The following is a 21,102-nucleotide window of genomic DNA, read 5'->3' on the forward strand; positions in this document are numbered from 1 at the left end:
CTTCCCACAGAAAGTATTTTTCCCGCTAACCTGTTCAATTTAGCACTGCAAGACAGCGTATCTTGTCTATTCTCCCGGGAACGCTAGTCCGCACCGGACCAGGCCCAGGGGAGTTGCATCCCCTTTCAAAATTACTGAAGTGATCAAGATTTCCCTAGCCCCAGCTCAGTCGTTGGCTAAAAAGAGCTGCGTTGAGACAAAGGCTTTGGCAATTTCACTGAACCGAAACTGGAGACCTCCGGGGATTAACTTTCAGTCACTACACTCCTGATCTTGAGTATGCGTGTCGGGCGGCTGGGGGAACCAAAGAAGACAGAAGAGAACCAGAAGCAGACCCGCATCAGGAGGTAGGAATAGAGGAGTCGGCCAGGAGCTGCAGGCTCGGTAGACAGACACACCCACGCGACTAAATCCTACCCCAGAAATGAGAGGAGGAGGCAGAGCCCAGACGCCGCGTTCGGAAGCCCGGCCCCCCTCCACCCTCGCCGCCTTCCCTACCCACGCGGCTGAGCCTGAGCCCTCGGTCCGCGCATCCAATTTCGTCACGTCCGGGGGCGGGCCGGGGCGCCGGGGGCTGGCCCGGGTGGGGCCGGGGGTGGGGTTGTGGCGGTACTGCGGGTGACAACGGTCGGTCAATAATGAAGGTGGTTGCGGCGCGGCAGCGGACTCAGCTGCGCCGGGCGGGGGCGGCGCCGGGACCGCGCCTGTAGGACCTCGGGGCCGGCGCGGCGAGATGGGGCCCCGGCGCGGGGAGTGAGGCGGGAGCGACGGCGAGCGGAACTTCAGCCGGAGGGGCTCTCCTGCTTCCCCCTCTGGCTCTTCGGCCTCCACCTGCAGCCCCTCGGCCCCCGCGTCCCGCGGGACCGGGACGGCGACGGCGGGGGCATGTGGCGCTGGGTCCGGCAGCAGCTGGTAGGTGCCTCCGCCCCTCACCTCCCGGACGCTCGCTCCCGCGCGGTCTCTCGGGCCCAGGTGGCGAGGAAGGGCCGGCGGCGCGGAGCCGCGAGGCCGGGGCGCGGGCTCCGGGCTAGGCCGCAGCGGAGGCGGGCGCGGGCCCGGGAGCCGGCAGAGCCCCGCGCAGCTCCGGCACGCGTCTCGCCGCCGTGCCCGGGCCGCCGAGGTCGGTGGCGGGAGGCGGCCGCTTCCTGCCCGCGCTTCTCGGTTACTCTCTCCTCCTCGGCGCACCTGGGCGGCTGCGATCAGAAGCGAGTCCGGAGCGGGGTCGGCGTCCCTCCTGAGGAACTCGGGCGAGGGCACGGAAAGAGAGTAGGTCTTGGGGAGAGAAAAGAGGCTTGTGTTTGCTGCCTCTAACAATTTGGGACTCGTTTGAGCGAAGGGGAGGGTGAGGACTTGTCTCCAGCTTCTTCTCCTCGCTGTTTTCGCGGTTGCGTTATCAAGGAGGAGGGTCACTTACCTAGTCTAACCGCTCTCAACGAAAGAAATTTTACCCAAGGCCTGGGTGAGGGAAAGAAAGAATATTCCAACACCCCGTCTAGTTTCGAAGGTAAGTAAGATAGTTACGGAGGACTTTTCCTTCTTACCTTGTCCTCACCCTAACCCAAAGTGAAACTTTTCGAACGCGAACCTCCCTTTTTTCCGTTCTCCCGAGGCAGTTTGAACGAGACTGTTTTGGAACCAATGGCTAACTTTTCAGTTTTACTGGAACACCTGGAGAAAAAAAAGGATCTTAGAAAAGGGTGATTTAAGGCATATAAAAAGCGCCACCTTTCTCAGAATTAATTCCCAGAGAAAACTTTCTTGCCTGCTGGCAACTGCAACCCGCAAAACACACCACTAAGGCAACGTGACAGTTAGGACTGAAATTGCTCCTGGCTGAAGAAGCCTAACCTTACCTCCATGATGAGGTCTGTTACTGTTTGCGGCTTAATTTCTAAATCGCATTAGTAATTAAATGCTGTTACAACTCGGTGTTTTCATTTACTAATTCAAGAGGCAGAGAAGCAGAAACGGTTTTTGTGGAACTGTAAAGGTTTTGTGGGACCAAAACATTGATACCTCTTTTTCCCTGCTCTGGAAGAACATTTTTTTTGTTATGACTAAGAAGTATGCTGTTTCAGAGCCAGCCTTCTGTTAATTCATTTGGCAGTGGGCATCATTCTCAAAAAAAAAAAAAAATCTTATAAATGAAACTAGAACTGCCTGCCACTGCCTCAGACAAATGTTAGCTCTCTATTTTTAGGTAATTGGGCATTCATATATCCCAGATATATGCCTTATTAGGAAACCAAGCTAATGATGTCATTATAATACCAAATTGTTGTAATACTTTGGCTTCGTTGCAGTAAGCGGCAGCTCGGTAACTTTACTCTAGAAGTTGATTATTTCAGGTCTCATCTCATGCCTTTGATTTGCCCATCTTCACGTATAGCAGTCTGGTTTACCTGATGGTGTTTTTGTGTGCTAGTGGTTCTCTTAAAGTTTTTTCTAGTAGATTTAAGACACCACTTTTCAGTGTTAGGTATTTTTTTAACCTGAATAAAATCCTGATTGTATAACCATTCTCATCTTCAAGACAGGCAATCTGGTAATTTTTTTTTTAAATGGCTTCAGCTGAACACAACTAAAAGGAAGGGCAGGAAGTTGTGTGGTTAATTTACAAGACAACTGCCTTACGGGGTGGTTAACAAGTTGAACAAGTTCGCTGTGCACAAAAAATGCTCTGACATTAGTCGCTCACTTCACTGGTTTTACTTTTAAGTTATCAGTATGTAAGTACGGAAGTATGTAATCAGACCTGTGCCCATGTAGGACTTTGTTTCTCTGATTAAGTCTGTACAGTCACTTCAATTATACATTAAGGATAGTGGATTCACAGAGTAATGAAAGTGTATTTTACTATCCCAGCCATAAACAGCCATTCTGGTTACTACACCAGGAATTATTCAAAGTCTAGTTTAAATTATACTTCCATTTGCTCAATGAATTGAATCTTTTAGCAATAGGTTCACTTAAGAAAATTCAGATAACTAGGACAGATTTGGAGAAATTAATAAGCAGATCACAAAGACAGGTTTTTTTGAGTTATAAAAACTTTATTCATTATATGCATCCCGATTTTCAACAATTTAAATTGTATTGCCAAAAAAAAGTTTGTTATCATTTTGTACTGAAACAACTCATATGTTCTATTAATTCTTCTCTAATTAAAAAAAGTTTGACTCCATATCTCCGCAGACTATTTTCACTTTTTGACACAATGAGAAAAATTAGGAGGTTGTCAGAAAGTTGATGTTTTCCTTTGGGGAAGCAGACTGAAAAGATTGGACTATCCTTTTCTTTTTCTTTTGTTGTTTCTTTCTTTTTGGGCTCATAATGCTAAAGTTATTTTACACTAAGAAAATTTTCTTATGATGTCTTTCTGGTACAGTTGGTATTATTCTAGCATCACATGTGTGTTAACTCATTAGAGATGACAGCACCATGATTATAGTAGTGGAAATGCCATTAGCTACTCACTGTATTCTCGTATTTAGATTTTTATGGTAGCCATTAACCACCTTGGCTATTAAAATTCTAATTAATTAAAAATCCATGTGGTTATTAGCTACTATATTGGACAGTTCAGAGTAGGACATATTCATTAGCACAGAAAATTATTGTACAGCGCTACTTTAGACAAATGAAAGTCTTTGTCAGTTCATATTTTAGTTGACATGTAATATTTCTTTACAGGGCAATGTAGTGCTGTGTTTTTAAAGCACTTACTGTGTGCAGACATAATAAGCTAAATACTGGGGACACAAATGTAGGTCACTGAGGGCCTTATTCATCTCTGTATGCTCATTGTCTCACACAGTACTTGACATAAGAGTAGACATTGGGTACGTGTTTGCTGAATAAATGAATAGGTGAGAAAATAAAGAATGAATCCATAGCATTGCTTCTGTGTTTAGAGATCAAGTGACAAAATTCAAGGATTGACCAGTCCATAAGAAAGCTAGAAAATTGCTATAATTTTTAAAAACACAACTTAATGTTGTCATACTAGGATACAGTTTATTAAATTGTTCCATAAATGTAGTCCCTTCAGGTTTGTATCCGCAGTGATGGAAGGAGGCTAGTAAGATTGTCTTCTTTTTTTTTTTTTTTTGTGCGAGGGCTTTCTCTAGTTGTGGCTAGCGGGGGCCACTCTTCATCGCCGTGTGTGGGCCTCTCACCGTCGCGGCCTCTCCTGTCACGGAGCACAGGCTCCAGACGCTCAGGCTCAGTAATTGTGGCTCACGGGCCCAGCTGCTCTGCGGCATGTGGGATCCTCCCAGACCAGGGCTCGAACCTGTGTCCCATGCATTGGCAGGCAGACTCCCAACCACTGCGCCACCAGGGAAGGCCGTAAGATTGTATTCTGATTCACTGAGAAAAATGGGAAGCTCTTAACCTAAACTCTCAACCCATTCACATTCACCAAACTTGTTTATATCTTAATCTAACCTTTCCACTTGTCACAGAGGAAGGTGCGACGGTCCTCCCTTCCAAACTAACCAGTCCTCGGTCCTCCCTTCCAAACTAACCAGTCCTCGTGCTCTTTCATCCTGCTCTCCGCACTCCTTATCAATTATCTATAGTATGTTTACTCTTTTTCTTTAAGCTGTGCACATGTTCAAGCCTCCTTCTACTAATTTACTTTGCCCTGTACCTGTGTCAAATTCTTTTCAGTTTTCTAAAAAATAGGTCTATTCTGCATAATTATGCTGTTCAAGACTCTTGAAATGTGGCTAGTTCAAATTGAAATATGCTTAAGTATAAAATATACCTAGGATTTAAAAAATGGTATAAAAAAAGAATGTAAAAATCTCAATTTTTATATTGTTACATGTTGAAATAATATTCTGGATTTATTCAGTAAAGTAAAATATTGCAATTAATTTTGCTTGTTTCTTTTTACCTTTTTAAAAATGGTTACTAGAAATTTTTAAATTACATATGTGGCTTGCATTTGTGGCGCATGTTATGTTTCTGCTAGTGCTGCTGTATAACATTAAAAGTGAGCTTGTGTTTCTCTATGGCACGTTATGTAAGTCTAGGTAGCTCACACACTAGACTGTAAATATCTTAGGATGGGCCGTATTTTGTTCATCTTTATAGCCCTTGCACTCAAGACAGCAGCTGGCCCATATTGTAGGTGCTCACCCACCAAATGTTGGTTGACTAAGTGAATGAGTATCAGATTTGTTTCAGCATCAATTTGGAAGTACCTGTGTTCTTTGCCTTTCTCTCAAGGAATGAATAAGGAGTAGTAGGTCAGGGAAGCACAGGCCTACGGTGGTATTATTTTGGTGTGACTAAATTTTAACCTCAAAAATGTTTAAGATCCGAGATCTTAGAGTATTTGCTTATTTTATCTCTATGTTCAGACTTATATTCTCAGATACCCAATTTTTCATTTGGTTAGAGAGGTCAAGCATTAGTGGAATCCCAATTATCCTAACAGCGCTGAAGTAGGGACCTTGTCCAGATACCCCAAAGAACCTTGTGATTGCCACTATCATCATTAAATATCCCTTCTATCCCTGCAGTCTGTTTTCAACATAGAAACCAGAGTGATCTTATTAAAATACAGGTTAGGTCATGTAATTCCTGTGTTTAAAACCTTCTGAGGACTTGCCTTCTTGCTCAGAGTAAAAGCCAAAGTCTCTGCTAGATCTGTATCCACCCCCCCTCCCCAAACCACTTCTCATCTCCCATCATTCTTTTTATTTTTTTTAAATTTTATATATTTATTTATTTATTTTTGGCTGCATTGGGTCTTCGTTGCTGCATGCGGGCTTCTCATTGCGGCAGCTTCTCATTACGGAGCATGGGCTCTAGGCGCGAGGGCTTCAGTAGTTGTGGCGTGCGGGCTCAGTAGTTGTGGCTCCCAGGCTCTAGAGCGCAGGTTCAGTAGTTGTGGCGCACACAGACTTAGTTGGCTCCTTGGCATGTGGGATGGATCTTCCCCGGACCAGGGCTCGAACTCGTGTTCCCTGCATTGGCAGGCGGATTCTTAACCACCGCGCCACCAGGGAAGTACTCCCATCATTCTTCACTCACTTTGCTTTATCCACACAGATCTTGCTATTCATCAGAAGTGCCAGGCGTACTTCAGTCTTAGGATTTTTGCCTTGGCCGTTACCTCTGCCTGCAGTGTTCTTCCCCTAGGTATCTGCTGGCTCCTTCACTCCCTTCAAATCTTTATTCAGATGTTACCTTATCAGTGAGGCCTTTTCTGGCCATTCAGTATAAAATTGTAAATCCCCAGCCCCATACTTCCCTATCCCCCTTCACTGCTTTTTTTATTTCTCTTAGCACTTATCACTATTTAACATACTCTGTACTCTACTTATTTGTCTCATTTATATCATGAAAGCAAGGATTTTTGTCTATTTTGTTTTAGTTCTCCATGTAATAAAAGCTGTTTCTCAACTCTGCATCTACTTTTAGGTAACACTATTTCTTTCTCATTTATTTATTCATTCACTCAAACATTTTCTGAACATATACCTGTGATAGCATATTGCTAGGCTCTGGAACTACCAAAGTGAAGCAACCCCAGCCCTAGCCATTCTTCGAGGACTAATGGATATTTGAATTGCTGTCATTTTTTTCCTATTTAAAAAAATGTTGCGGTGATCATTTTTGTTTATGTGTGGTTTTTTTAAATTGGAATACCTAGAAGTGGAATTGCTGGGCCATGGGGTGTGCACGTTATGACTGTTACTAGATATTGCCAGATTATTTTCTAAAACATGAGAGTTCCCCTTTTCCTACATCTTGGTCAACACTTTGTACTGTCAGACTTGAAAAACTTACCAACCTGATGAGTGTGAGAGGTATATCATTTTGCCCTAATTTGCATTTTGCTGATTGCTAGTGAGATTCAGGTGTCCTGTGTTTCACTCATATGAATAGATTACCCACTTTTCTTTTCTTTTTATTTTATTGGAGTATGGTTGCTTTACAACGTTGTGTTCGCCTCCATTGATTACCCATTTTTCTGTTGGGTGGTGTGTCTTTTCCTTATTAGTTTCTTCTGTAGTCTGGATGCCAATTCTTTGTTGTATATGTTGTAAATATCTTCTTTTAGCCTGCCCCTTGTATTTAACTTTGCTGATGGTGTCTTTTTTGATGTTTTAAATTTATTTGTAGGTAAATTTATTAGGTGAATGATTTCTACTTTTTATTACTTGTTTAGGAATTCCTTTTCTACACCAGGGTCATAAAGCTGTTTTTCTAGTGTTTTCTTCAAGTTGTCTAAAAATTTAGTTTTACAACATTTAGGTCTTTAATATACCTGGAATTTATTTTTGTGTATGGACTAAAGTAGGGAATTTGTTTTCTCCCACATAAGAAGTTATTTGTCCCAATGCCGTTCATTGAATGAGCCATCTTTTCCCCACTAACCAGTGTTGTTTGCCTTCTCTGTCATATACCATCATTCTCTTTGTTTTGTGTTCTGTTTCTGGGTTCTCTATTCTGTTTCATTCATGTATTGATCTGTTGGTGCACCAGTAATGCACTATCTTAATTATAGTGTTTTATGAGAAGTCTTGATATCTGGCCAGGCAGAACCCCCAATCCTTTTTTTTCCCCCAGAATTGCTTGGGATCTTTACTCTTCCATATGCTATTTTTTATAATCAGTTTGTCTAATTCTGTGGAAATCTTTCTAGGATTTTGATTTGCTTTGCATTGAATTCGTTAAGTTTCTATTCATATTTTTTCCCTTTGATCATGTAGAAGCTATGGATTGTATTTTTATCCTTTTTTTTTTTTTTCTAGTTGTGCCTATATATTGAGCATCTCTATCCACCCACAAATAATATAGGGATTTAGAAGATGTTGACCTCAGTATTCCCTCTCACCTTCCACTACTGTTACATAATAGTTTAGCTCTATTTTTTTCTTTTACCAGCTTTCTTGAGATACAACTCACATACCGTATGATTTACTCATTAAAGTGCATGGTCCAGTTTTTCGGCATATGCGTAGAGTTGTGCAGCCACCACCACACTATGATGTTTGGACATTTTCATACGCCCTGAAGGAGACTCCCTACCCACTAACTCTCATTCTCCATTCCCCCAAGCCACTAGCCCCCAGCCGTAATCAATCACTAATCTACTTTCTGTGTCTGTAGATTTGCCTCCTCTAGACATTTCAGGTAAATGGCATCATACACTATGTGGTATTTTGTCACAGTCGTCTTTTCACCTAGCATAATGTTTTCAAGGTTCATCTGTGTTGTTGCACATATCAGTACTTCATTTCTTCTTCTTTTTTTTTTTTTTTAAATATGGCACCTTGGCATATTAAATTTTTTTTTTTTTTTTTATGGCTGTGTTGGTTCTTCGTTTTCTGTGCGAGGGCTTTCTCTAGTTGCGGCAAGCGGGGGCCACTCTTCATCGCGGTGCGCGGGCCTCTCACTATCGCGGCCTCTCTTGTTGCGGAGCACAGGCTCCAGACGCGCAGGCTCAGTAGTTGTGGCTCACGGGCCCAGTTGCTCCGCGGCATGTGGGATCTTCCCAGACCAGGGCTCAAACCCGTGTCCCCTGCATTGATTGGCAGGCAGACTCTCAACCACTGCACCACCAGGGAAGCCCTTCATTTCTTAATGTCAAATAATATTCCATTGTATAGATGTACCACATTTTGTGTATTCATTCATCAATTAATGGACATTTAGTTTGTTTCCGCCTTTTGACTATCAGAAATAATGATTCTTTGACCATTCATGTGCAGTTTGTGGATGTATATTTTCATTTCTCTTGGGTAAATGCCTAAGGAGTGGAAATTACTGGGTCATATGGTACCTCTCTTTTTTTTTTTTTTTTTTAAAGGATTTTCTTATTTATTTATTTATTTATTTATTTATTTATTTATTTATTTATTTACCTTTGGCTGTGTTGGGTCTTCGGTTCGTGCGAGGGCTTTCTCCAGTTGCGGCAAGCGGGGGCCACTCTTCATCGCGGTGCGGGGACCGCTCTTCATCGCGGTGCGCGGGCCTTTCTCTATCGCGGCCCCTCCCGTCGCGGGGCACAGGCTCCAGACGCGCAGGCTCAGCAATTGTGGCTCACGGGCCCAGCTGCTCCGCGGCATGTGGGATCTTCCCAGACCAGGGCTCGAACCCGTGTCCCCCGCACTAGCAGGCAGACTCTCAACCACTGCGCCACCAGGGAAGCCCGGTACCTCTCTTTTTTGAGGAATTGCCAAACTGTTTTCCAAAGTAACTGCACCGTTTTACATTCCCACCAGCAATGTGTGAGGGTTCCAGTGTCTTCATATCCGTACCAACACTTGTTTTTGCCTTTCTGATTCTAGTCATGGTCGTGAGTATAAATGATAGCTCATGGTTGTGATTTATATTTCCCTAATGACTGATGATTTCGAACATCTTTTCATGTCCCTGTTAACCAGTTTTTTTGTTTGTTTGTATTTTATGGGTTTGTTTGTTTTTTGGTGAAATGCTTACTTAGATCTTTTTGCCTGTATTTAAGTTGTCTTTTTTTTTTTTTTTTTTTTTTTTTGAGTTGTAAGAGTTCTTTATGTGTTCTGGATACAAGACCCTTATCAGATATGTGATTTGCAAATATTTTCTTCCATAATGTGTGTTGTAGTTCTACTTCTTTTTAAACTCAAAACGTTCTCTTAACTTTTTAACTGTTACTCATTTTGATTGATTACAGTGATTTTTTTTAAATTAATTTATTTATTTTTGCTGTGTTGGGTCTTCGTTTCTGTGCGAGGGCTTTCTCTAGCTGCGGCAAGTGGGGGCCACCCTTCATCGCAGTGCGCGGGCCTCTCACTATCGCGGCCTCTCTTGTTGTGGAGCACAGGCTCCAGACGCGCAGGCTCAGTAGTTGTGGCTCACAGGCCTAGTTGCTCCGAGGCATGTGGGATCTTCCCAGACCGGGGCTCAAACCCATGTCCCCTGCATTGGCAGGCAGATTCTCAACCACTGTGCCACCAGGGAAGCCCAACAATGATTTTTTTACTCACCATTATTTCTTGAATACCATCTCTTCCCTCTGTATTTACTTTTATTGTTGCTGAAATATACATCCTTTAGTTATTTTAAGCAAGGCTTCATGTGTGGTAAAGTTTCTTAGTTTTTATGTCTTAAAATGTCTTTATTTCATAATTATTATTGAATACTAATTTAAGTAGATTCAGAATTCTAGATTAACAGTTACTTTCACTCAACATGTTGAAGATACTACTTATTCTGTTGCTTTCGGACGTTTATTGCTGGTGTAAAATATGCTTTTAATCTAATTGTCATTACTTTGCTGATACTCTCTTAAACGTTGTATGTTTTTAAGATTGTCTCTTTGTCCTTGATATTTTGCAGTTTTTACTCTGCTGTATTCATCATGTTGTTTCATATGATTTTTGTTTTTCCTGCTCTACACTTGTGTGTATTTTCAATCTGAAAGCTGTCATTTCTACATTTCAGAAAAGTTTACAATCTTTTTTTCCCTTTAAATATTGCTTCTCAGGCTTTAATTTTCTCATTCTCAAACTCTTGCTTGATATTAATCTGTGCTCTGGCTCTTAACTTCTTGTTCATATTTCTCATCTATTTTCTCTGTGCTGCTTTCAGCGTGAATTCCTTAGTTCTAGCTTCTAGTCATCAGTTCTCTCCATATCCAATCTAGAGTTCATCGTTGTCTTCTGAATTTTTAATTTAAATGACTTTTTTTTCCAGAATTTATTATTGGACCTCTTGCGTTTCTGTCTGTTCTTGATGCATATTGGCCGATTTGTCTTGTAATATTTTGTTCTTTTTTAAAAAAATATATTATTCTGTTACCTCTTTGGAGGTTTTATACATGTTTAAAAATACACAGCTTTTTTCAGCCTCCTTTCAGTTGAACCTGACTCTAGGACCCTGGTACAAAAGGGGATTGAACTTCAGACTGCCTATTTCCAGACCCAGAGTCCCAAAGGCTCAGCCCCTGATTACAGAAATGATTATCTTACTTTAAGCCTAGCTAAGTTGTCTTAATTAAAGAAAAAAAATTTTTTTATCTGTCTTTGCTTTTGTGAAGTAAAAGGAGGAGTTCAAAGTATGTATTTTTCCAAGGTCAGTAACTAATTAGCGCCAGAGGCAGGACTTAACCCAGAGAGTTTTTCCAGAGAGTTTAACAGTGTGGAAGAGAATTAGCAGTAGCAGCAGTTTTCCCTATATATCTCTTTGCTAATCCTGCCATTTTAAATCTACCCAAGAGTGAGGCAAGAAGAATGAGTTAGGGAAAGAAATTTAGGCAGCAGTGTACTCTGGAGATGGGGGTGACAGGTTTGTAGAGGAAGAGGAGAGAAGTGATCAAGAGTTCCTGTAGTTAGTCAGCTATGGCCATTTTCAAGTTGACATAATATTTTAGGTACCAGAAGAAGCTAGACCTTGCTTGTACCTTAATATATATCTCCTCTTGAATATGTTATCTAATATCAAATGCAATACATTTAAATTGATTTTGAACAGCATGGCAAATTTTTTGAAAGATTTTCAGTTTTAAATTTCTTTTTTCATCTTAAACTTTAGGAACCACAAACTATTTTGGAGTTTGAGAAGTTTGTGATGTTGAAATAGAAATTGGAAATGCTGAAGAGTTAAGATAGTTGTCTTTTTTTTTAATTTTTTTTTTTTAATTTTTATTTATTATTTATTTATTATGTTTATTTTTGGCTGTGTTGGGTCTTCGTTTTTGTGTGAGGGCTTTCTCCAGTTGCGGCGAGCGGGGGCCACTCTTCATCGCGGCGCGCGGGCCTGTCACCACCGCGGCCTCTCTTGTTGCGGAGCAGAGGCTCCAGACGCTCAGGCTCAGCAGTTGTGGCTCACGGGCCCAGCCGCTCCGCGGCATGTGGGATCCTCCCAGACCAGGGCTCGAACCCGTGTCCCCTGCACTGGCAGGCAGACTCTCAACCACTGCGCCACCAGGGAAGCCCTTTAATTTTTTTTTTTAATTTTTTTTAATTTTTTTTTTTTTTAAGTTTTTAATTTAAAGCAGGAGCTTTCTCTAGTTGCAGCGAGCCGGGGGTACTCTTTGTTGTGGGGCACGGGCTTCTCATTGTGGTGGTTTCTCTCGTTGTGGAGCACAGGCTCTAGGCGTGCGGGCTTCAGTAGTTGTGGCACGCAGCCATTAGGGCACACAGGCTTCAGTAGTTGCGGTGTGCGGTCTGAGTAGTTGTGGCTCGCGGGCTTTAGAGCGCAGGCTCAGTAGTTGTGGTGCACGGATTTAGCTGCTCTTGGACCAGGGCTCAAACCCATGTCCCCTGCATTGGCGGGCAGATTCTCAACCACTGAGCCACCAGGGAAGTTCCTAGTTGTCCATTTTTATTAATAACTTTTATTATATCTGTAATGAAATTATGCCATACTTTTTTTTATATTTAAAAATTATATTATTTAACTCTTTATTCAGAAGAATGTACTTGATAATTTTCTATAGAAAAAAAGCGAGTCATCTAATGACTTACTGCTATTTCAGTCAAAATTTTACTCATTTTACTTGATATTTGTTTCATTTTTTGTGCTTATTAAAAGGCCTTTTTTTTTTTTTTTTTTAATGAAGCTTTATTCAGGCCCTTACTTCTCATTTTGGTATTTCCACAGTACCAAGCGTATTACCTAGTAAGTAGTCAGTGCTCACAGTATTTACAATGATTTTTAAAATTAAATTATAGGGTAATTTAACAAACAAAATAGTAAGTGGCTTGATAATTCATAATGGTCTAATATTTTTACTTAGATTGGTGCAGTGCCTAGCATAGTATCAAGCACATGTTCCTCAATAAATACTTGTGTTACATATTGGTCTTTTAAGATTTTGCTTTGAAGAGTCTTTTGCAATGAGTGCAATTGACAGATAAAGCTTGAGTAGTATATAAGTCAGTTCAAGTCTTAATCACATTTTACCTAGGAAATTGTTTCTTCACTACTGCATTTCATGAGCTACAAAACAAATATAGATATCCTTCCTTACCTCACTTCTCCACTATGCTCTTTAATATATTAGTTCAGAAAACAAAGATGTGAGGGTGGGCTTGATTTTTTTTTTTTTTTTTTTTTACTACTGAAAGGCAGGGAAGTAGTTCTCTAACCTTGTCTTTTCCTATTGAAAGTTTTTTAAAATTTATTTTATTTATTATTTATTTTTGGCTGTGTTGGGTCTTTGTTGCTGCACACAGGCTTTCTCTAGTTGCAGCGAGCGGGGGACACTCTTCGTTGAGGTGCGCAGGCTTCTCATTGCGGTGGCCTCTCATTGCGGAGCATAGGCTCTAGGAGCACGGGCTTCAGTAGTTGTGGCACACAGGCTCAGTAGTTGTGGCTCGCGGACTCTAGAGCTCAGGCTCAGTAGTTGTGGCGCACGGGCTTAGCTGCTCCGCGGCATGTGGGATCTTCCCGGACCAGGGCTCGAACCCCTGTCCCCTGCATTGGCAGGCAGACTCTCAACCACTGCGCCTCCAGTGAAGTCCCTCCTATTGAAATTTAAATACTGTGGAGGAACTGGCCTCTAACTTAGATGTGCAGACCTTCAGACTTTGTGCGTCCAACTCCTATGCAACATTAAAGGGAATTGATGCAGTGCTTACCTGTGAGTGTTGATCAGCCTTTTTTCCATCGTATATTTGCAGAATTAAAAAAAAAAGAAACTTAGGAATTTATTATGAGACAGCAAAAGTCAAAATTCTTAAATAATCAGAGATGCTTTTATCAGTCTTTATATAGTCTCCTAGACCATGAGTTCCCTAATAAATGATGTTTCCTGTAGATGGAGATAAAGTTTTCAGTGGTCTACAGCAAAATGAGAAAAGCAAGGTCAATGTAACACACACATGTCTGTGTGTGTGTGTCTTTGCTTAAACTTATATATGTCCTTGTTTTTGAGGACTTTTTAACTTTTAAAAAAATAAACTTTTTATTTTAAAATAGTTTTAGATTTTCAGAAAGGTTGCAGAAATAATAGAGAATTCCTATACATTCTTCTCACCCACTTTCTCTTATTGTTAACATATTACTGTGCTACATTTGTTACACTAATAAACCAATATTATTACATTATTATTAATTAAACCCTGTACTTTATTTCATATTTGTATATATTGCAAAATGATCACCACAGTAAGTCTTGTTAATATCCATCACCACCCAGTGTTACAGAATTTGTTTCCCTGTGATGAGAACTTTTTAAGATCTACACTTAGCAGTTTTCACATATACAATACAGTATAATTAGCTATAATTACCAGGCTGTACATTACATCCTATAACTTATTTATTTTATAACTAGAAGTTTGTACCTTTTGACTCCCTTCACCCATTTCACCCACTCCCCAACCCCACCTCTGGCAGCCACCAGTCTGTTCTCCATTATTTCTGTATCTATGAGCTTGGAGGGTTTTTTTAGATTCCACATATAAGTGAGATCATACAGTATTTGTCTTTTCTCTGTCTGACTTATTTCACTTAGCATAACGCCCTCAAAGCCCATCCATGCTGCAGCAGATGGCAAGATTTCATTCTTTTTGATGGCTGAATAATATTTTATTTTATATATATATATATATATATATATATATATATATATATATATATATATATACACACCACATTTTCTTTATCCACTCATTTGTTGATAGACATTCAGTTTTTTCCCATACCTTGGCTATTGTAAATAATGCCACAGTGAACATGGAGTGCATATATCTTTCAAATTAGTGTTTTTCATTTTCTTCCGATAAATACCCAGAAGTGGAATTGCTGGATCATATGGTAGTTCTATTTTTAATTTTTTGAGGAACCTCAGTACTGTTTTCCATAGTGGTTGTACCAGTTTACATCCTCACCAACACTTGTTATTTCTTGTCTTTTTGATAATAGCCATTCTAACGGGTGTGAGGTAATATCTCATTGTGGTTTTCACTAGTATTCTTTTTCTGGTTCAAAATCTCATCTGGGATAACACATTACATTTAGTCTTCATGTGTTCTTAGGCTCCACTGGGCTGTGATAGTTTCTCAGACTTTCGAGAAGAACTAAGTCTTAGGTTGTTTTCCTTACTTTCTTTTTTGTTATTATTCTTGCTTAGAAAAGAATTAGAAGTTGGCACATTTATGTTAGTTTTCCAGTTAAAATTTTTTTTACTGTTCTGTGAAATCCAAAACTCTGTGAACCATTGCCTTTGGTTATCAGAAATCAGTGTGATGACCATTAATAATTAGTGTCTCCAAGTTTCCTAATTATGTTTTTTGTTGTTATAAAAGAAATATCTATTAGTAATTTTTTAAAAAAATGAATGTGAAGTTTAGAGTTAATTGAATCTTATAAGGAAGAATTGGTGATCTGATATGTGGCGGCAGTCAGAGTTTCCATTAGATGTGAGTGTATACAAAAAGCCATAGGAAGATATGAAGTCTGTAAACACTGAGTAACTGAACTTAGTTACTCAGGTGATGACTGTATCAACTCATCATAAAGGTATTTCTTAAAATTACCAAAATAGAAAATGTAGTAGTATATGATTTCAGCTTTCTTCATTTTTCATGTTCAAATTTTTAAATTCCATTTCAAATTAGAGATCCTGTCCATTTCCACAGTTAATGCTTTATACCTTGGCTCTTGATTGTTTTCTCTTCTTTTTCCTTGATCCTTCAGTGATTTTTCCTTCCCATAACTTTTTCTTCCTCTTTACCAGATTCTTCATTTCAAACATAAAAATAAGCTTATGATTCGCTTTTACTAAAAATGTTTCACTTGATCCAGCTTTTCAGTTGTTAACCGCTATCCCCACTTCCCCACCCTCCTCTCCATCCCCAGTCATTAATCCACTGTAGCCCTTTTTTTTTTAATTTTTGAATTTTATTTATTTTTTTATACAGCAGGTTCTTATTAGTCATCCATTTTATACACATCAGTGTATCCATATCAATCCCAATCTCCCGATTCATCCCACCACCACCACCACCACCCCCCCACGGCTTTCCCCCCTTGGTGTCCATACGTTTGTTCTCTACATCTGTGTCTCAATTTCTGCCCTGCAAACCGGTTCATCTGTACCATTTTTCTAGGTTCCACATATATGCATTAATATACGATATTTGTTTTTCTCTTTCTGACTTACTTCACTCTGTATGACAGTCTCTAGATCTCAGCCATAAAAAGAAACAAAATTTAGTTATTTGTAGTGAGGTGGATGGAGTTAGAGTCTGTCATACAGAGTGAAGTAAGTCAGAAAGAGAAAAACAAATACAGTATGCTAACACATATATATGGAATCTAAGGGAAACAAAAAAAAGGTCATGAAGAACCTAGTGGCAAGACGGGAATAAAGACACAGACCTGCTAGAGAATGGACTTGAGGATATGGGGAGGGGGAAGGGTAAGATGTGACAAAGTGAGAGAGTGGCATGGACATATATACACTACCAAACGTAAAATAGATAGCCAGTGGGAAGCAACCGCATAGCACAGGGAGATCAGGTCTGTACTTTGTGACCACTGTAACCCTTTTAACTGTACTCAAACTGCGTTGTCAGAAGCCACTGATGATTTACGAATTGTTAAATTCAGTTGTGTTTTTTTCAGTTCTTATCTTTCTTTGCAGCATATGAAATAATTCCTTTTTGCAACTTCTTCCCAGGTTTCTGCCATACTATTCTTCTTGTTTTTCTTTTGCTCTGATGATCTTTTTTCCTTTTTGCTTATTCCTTTTCTCCCACATGTATCTTAAATGATAGCCCTCAGAATTCCATCTCCTACCCTTATTCTCTTCTTCCTCTGTACTCTCTTAACAGGCAGTCTCATACATATCTTTGACGTTAACCACCATCATTATGCTTGCTGGCTTCCAATCTCAAGTCCAACCCTCTCTCCTAAACTCTACATAAACATATAAGTTGCTTAGTAGATATCCATGCTGGACATACCACATTCAAACCAGAAAATAATTCTAGTTTGATCTTAAATATGTGAGAGGAAATAGGAAATTAGGTGATATCTAAGTAATAAATTGTAGGGCCTAAAACACTAAGGTTTCATCAGCTCCAAGTGGGCAAGGACTAAGTCACGTATTCCTTTTTATCATCAGTGGTCCTTAGTGCATTGAAAAGCACCTAGTTAAATACTCAGTAAATACTCTTTGATTGGTTATTAAAATAAATTTTTTTCATTACATGCCAGAAAATAGCAAAAGGCAAGAATTTGCAGATCAGCAGTAGAATTTTAATAGTCATTAAACAGGGTAAATGATTTGTTTGCCAAAAGAACTGAAAATATGCTAACATATTCTTTTGTGTTTTTTTAAAAATACATTTTCAGAATTATGTCATTTTGACCCAGTGTTGCTGAATAATCATTTCCGTGCTTAAAATTTAATTTTCAAATTTTCATAGCAATAGTTTAGGATTTGCTAAGTTCTTTTTTTTTTTTTAATCTTATATAGACATGTTTTACTTTCTTCTTAAGCATGTTTCTCAGGTTCCCAGCATATAAAATTAGTAAAACAATTGTGTATCTTCCTTCCACCTTACCTTTTTCTACCTTTTGTTTTAGTTCTTGTCTTAGCTAAATAGGATTCACTCAATGTCTCTATTCTCTGACTTCAATATATTTTTATGTTGTTATTGTTTAAAATTTTTCTCCGTAACACCTAAACCTGTTTAAATATGTACTTGGAAATATTTGCTGTAGTTTCCTGGTTTGAATACTGATATTCTGCTCATGGTATAAGCAGCAGCTTCTAACTTGAGGGGATTCTATTATAAACCCAAGATAGTACTTGTAATATTGGTTAGATTTTGGCCATAAAATACATAGTTTTCTTTTTTTTTTTTTTTTTTTTGGGTTTTTAAAAGTAATTATTTATTTTCACACACACACACACACACACACACACACACACTGTATTTTATTTTTACAAGAGATAAATAGACTGACACCAAGCATTGTACATGGATGACCACAACAAAAAAGTACATAGTTTTCAATCCTGTTGGGCCCAGTGCCCCCTATTTCTAACAGATATTTCGTAAATGTTCTTTCCATTTTTATCTTGAAATAAAATTTAAATATGTAACCTGCTACGTATATAACTTGATTTTTTAAAAAAAATCAACATTATAACCCTAGTTATGAAGGAAACTAGTATGAAGGAAAAATAAATACATTTGTATTAAATAATATCTGTTTCAGTATGTAAGTACTCAATCGTAACTACACTAAAGGTAGTGAATAATCAAATGCTGTAATCAGTGTGACTTCATGGCTACTAGTGCAGACTGCTGAAAGTGTAGTGTATTGGTGACTCATATACAAGTGACATTTCCATTGGTGATGCAGTTTTCTGAAACAGTGAACACTCTGGGAAGGTCTGACAAAATGTTATCTTCCTTCATTTTACATGGTAGTTGCATTGCTGAAAAATTCACAAATCCATGCAAAGCATTTTGTGTTTGTTTTTAAAGAGGAGCTTCATATTTTTCTAAAGAGATTTTTACGAATGTGAATATCAGACAGGGCATTTGAAAGTTGTCTGGTTCACAGGACATTTCCTTGTTGTCAGGACTCTGCAGTTCATTGAAGAATGTCTAATATCTCTGCCCCACCCATTCACCCACCTACTAAATGCCACTAGACACCCCCACCCCTCAAATCATTGTGAAAATCAGTACCAGCCTCATTTCTGAAAATGGTTTCTAGAAGTCTTCCTTCCTTCCCTTAGGCTCATTCACCAAAAGGAGTTTTAACTTTGAGGCATGTAATCTCTTAGCTCTAATTGAGAACCATTACATATAATTTCTCTCAATGAGAATAGGGAAACACAATTAAGCAACTGATCAGAAAACATAGGTGAGTAGAAAAGCCTGTAAAGCAAACTATATGGTCATTCAGAAATAGTATTTCAGTGATAGTGTTATTTTGGTTGATTTGCTAAATATTAATGCTTGGTATTCCATTGTAGCTATCTGGTAACAGGAACAGCATACACTTTCATTCAGCATAAGAGCAAGAGTGTTACCAATTTTGAGAAACATTTAAAATGTTTATAATTATGGCAGGATGAAAGGTAGGATGTCTAGATTGTGGAAAGTGAGACTGGTAGTAGGTACAAGATTGTTGGGTTTTGTTATTGCTGCTGCTGCTATTTATTTGGTTCCAGTTTCTTGGTTCAGGCATTCCTGAAAACAAGTTTCCTGTATATAAAATTAACAGGACAATTGTGTATCTTCCTTCCACCCTACTTCTTTCTACCTTTTGTGTCAATTTTTGCCTAAATAAGTAGGATTCACCAGCATCTCTATTCTTTGTTTTCAATATGCTTTTCACCAATTTATTATTTATTTTTTAAATTTTTATTTATTTTTAATTGAAGTATAGTTGATTTCAATATACTTTTTTTTTTTAATTTATTTATTATTTATTTATTTATGTCTGTGTTGGTCTTCATTTCTGTGCGAGGGCTTTCTCTAGTTGCGGCAAGTGGGGGCCACTCTTCATCGCGGTGCGCTGGCCTCTCATTATCGTGGCCTCTCTTTTTGCGGAGCACAGGCTCCAGATGCGCAGGCTCAGCAATTGTGGCTCACGGGCCCAGTTGCTCTGCGGTATGTGGGATCTTCCCAGACCAGGGCTCGAACCCATGTCCCCTGCATTGGCAGGCAGATTCTCAACCACTGCGCCACCAGGGAAGCCCCTCAATATACTTTTTAATGTTGTTACTGTTTAGAATTTTGTGGGTGTGTCTTTGTGATTGATATATATTTTAAAATATTACACTTTGAAGATACTTTGTAAGGGATATGTTTTCTGTGTAAAGGATATTTGTCTCTGGCCTCAGAACTGTAACCCCATTGCTTCTGATATACTGAGGAGGACGTAGGAAGCCATCTTTGTTGCCGTTGTTGTTTATGATTGTGAGTGGAGAGGGAGAAGGCTTAAAAATGTTTGAGAAACCTTAGTAGAAATTCCATTTTACTCATCTGTCTCCAATCTGGATACCACAGGTAGAAGAGTTACTAGTTTCATTCCTTATCCAGCTGGTGTTCAACTGGATAGGTAAACCAAAAAAATCAACTTAGGGTTCTTGGTTACAGAAACCTTAAATTCTCCCTTAGTGAAATCTATGATGTTAAATTTGATCTAAACTAAAACTACCTCACACATTTATTTTTATCATAAATGTCTCTGTGATTTCAAATCACCGGTCTAGCAAATAAGAGACATTTACTGTCACAGTTGAATTATGGCCACATAGGATTCTTGTAATCCAGAAAATCCATGGTAAAGTCCCAAATGGGTGAAATTGACATATTTTAAATTCTAGTAAGATATACTTAACATAAAATTTGCCATTTTAACCATTTCTAAATATACAGTTCAGTGGCATCAAGTACAGTCACACTGTTATGCAGCCATCAATCACCACCATCTGTCTCCTGAACTGTTTCATCTTTCCAGACTGAAACTTTATACCCATTAAACACTAATGCCCTGTTCCTCTCCCCTCCCCAGACCCCCTTGAATAAATGCCTGGCAAAGTATGAATGTGTCAACTCTTACTCCTTATATAAGAGGAATAAATTAAAAATTTCGTCCTTTTGTCACAGGCTTAATTTCACTTAGCATAATGTCTTGAGTGTTCATCCATGTTATATCACGTGTCAAAATCTCCTTCCTTTTTAAGGCTGAATAATATCCCATTGTACACACCACATTTTGTTTATCCATTCATCTGTCAATGGACACTTGGGTTGCTTCTACCTTTTGGCTATTGTGAATAATGCTGCCATGCACATGGGTTTACAAATATCTGTTCGAGTCTCTGCTTTCATTTCTTTTGAGTTTATACACAGAAGTGGAATTGTTGGATCATACAGTTATTCTGTGTTTACTTTTTTGAGGGGTCACCATATTATTTCCACAGGGGCTGCTAGAGGTGTATGTTGGAGTGGGAAATCAAGTTTGGGAGGTAATATAAGAGATGAGCTTCCTATAAGAGATGAACTTCCTGTAGTAAAGTATTTGCAGATGATTTAAGATGTTTGGAGTCAAAGATCACTCTAAATTTTGAACCCTGTAACTGGAAAGCCAGTTCCAACCCACCTCTGCAGT

The 21,102-nt window shown here is 39.2% G+C and overlaps 1 protein-coding gene across 5 annotated transcripts in view; it reads left to right on the top strand.

Annotated features, from left to right (window-relative positions):
* Positions 1 to 587: 587 nt before the first annotated feature.
* Positions 588 to 21,102, top strand: part of ATP11B (ATPase phospholipid transporting 11B (putative)) — a 127,046-nt gene continuing 106,531 nt past the window's right edge. For 4 of the 5 annotated variants that reach the window (XR_009008104.1, XM_057545042.1, XM_057545041.1 and 1 more), the window contains exon 1: positions 588 to 912. Coding sequence is in view for 3 of the 5 variants with exons in the window: in XM_057545042.1 (XP_057401025.1) it covers positions 886 to 912 (27 nt within the window). In the remaining 2 variants the exon portion in view is untranslated. Of the gene's footprint in view, positions 913 to 1,288; positions 1,505 to 21,102 lie in introns of those variants that run through there. The other variant, XM_057545044.1, reaches the window with a different exon arrangement.

This window comes from Balaenoptera acutorostrata, chromosome 4, assembly GCF_949987535.1.
Source record: "Balaenoptera acutorostrata chromosome 4, mBalAcu1.1, whole genome shotgun sequence".
Lineage (NCBI taxonomy): Eukaryota > Metazoa > Chordata > Mammalia > Artiodactyla > Balaenopteridae > Balaenoptera > Balaenoptera acutorostrata.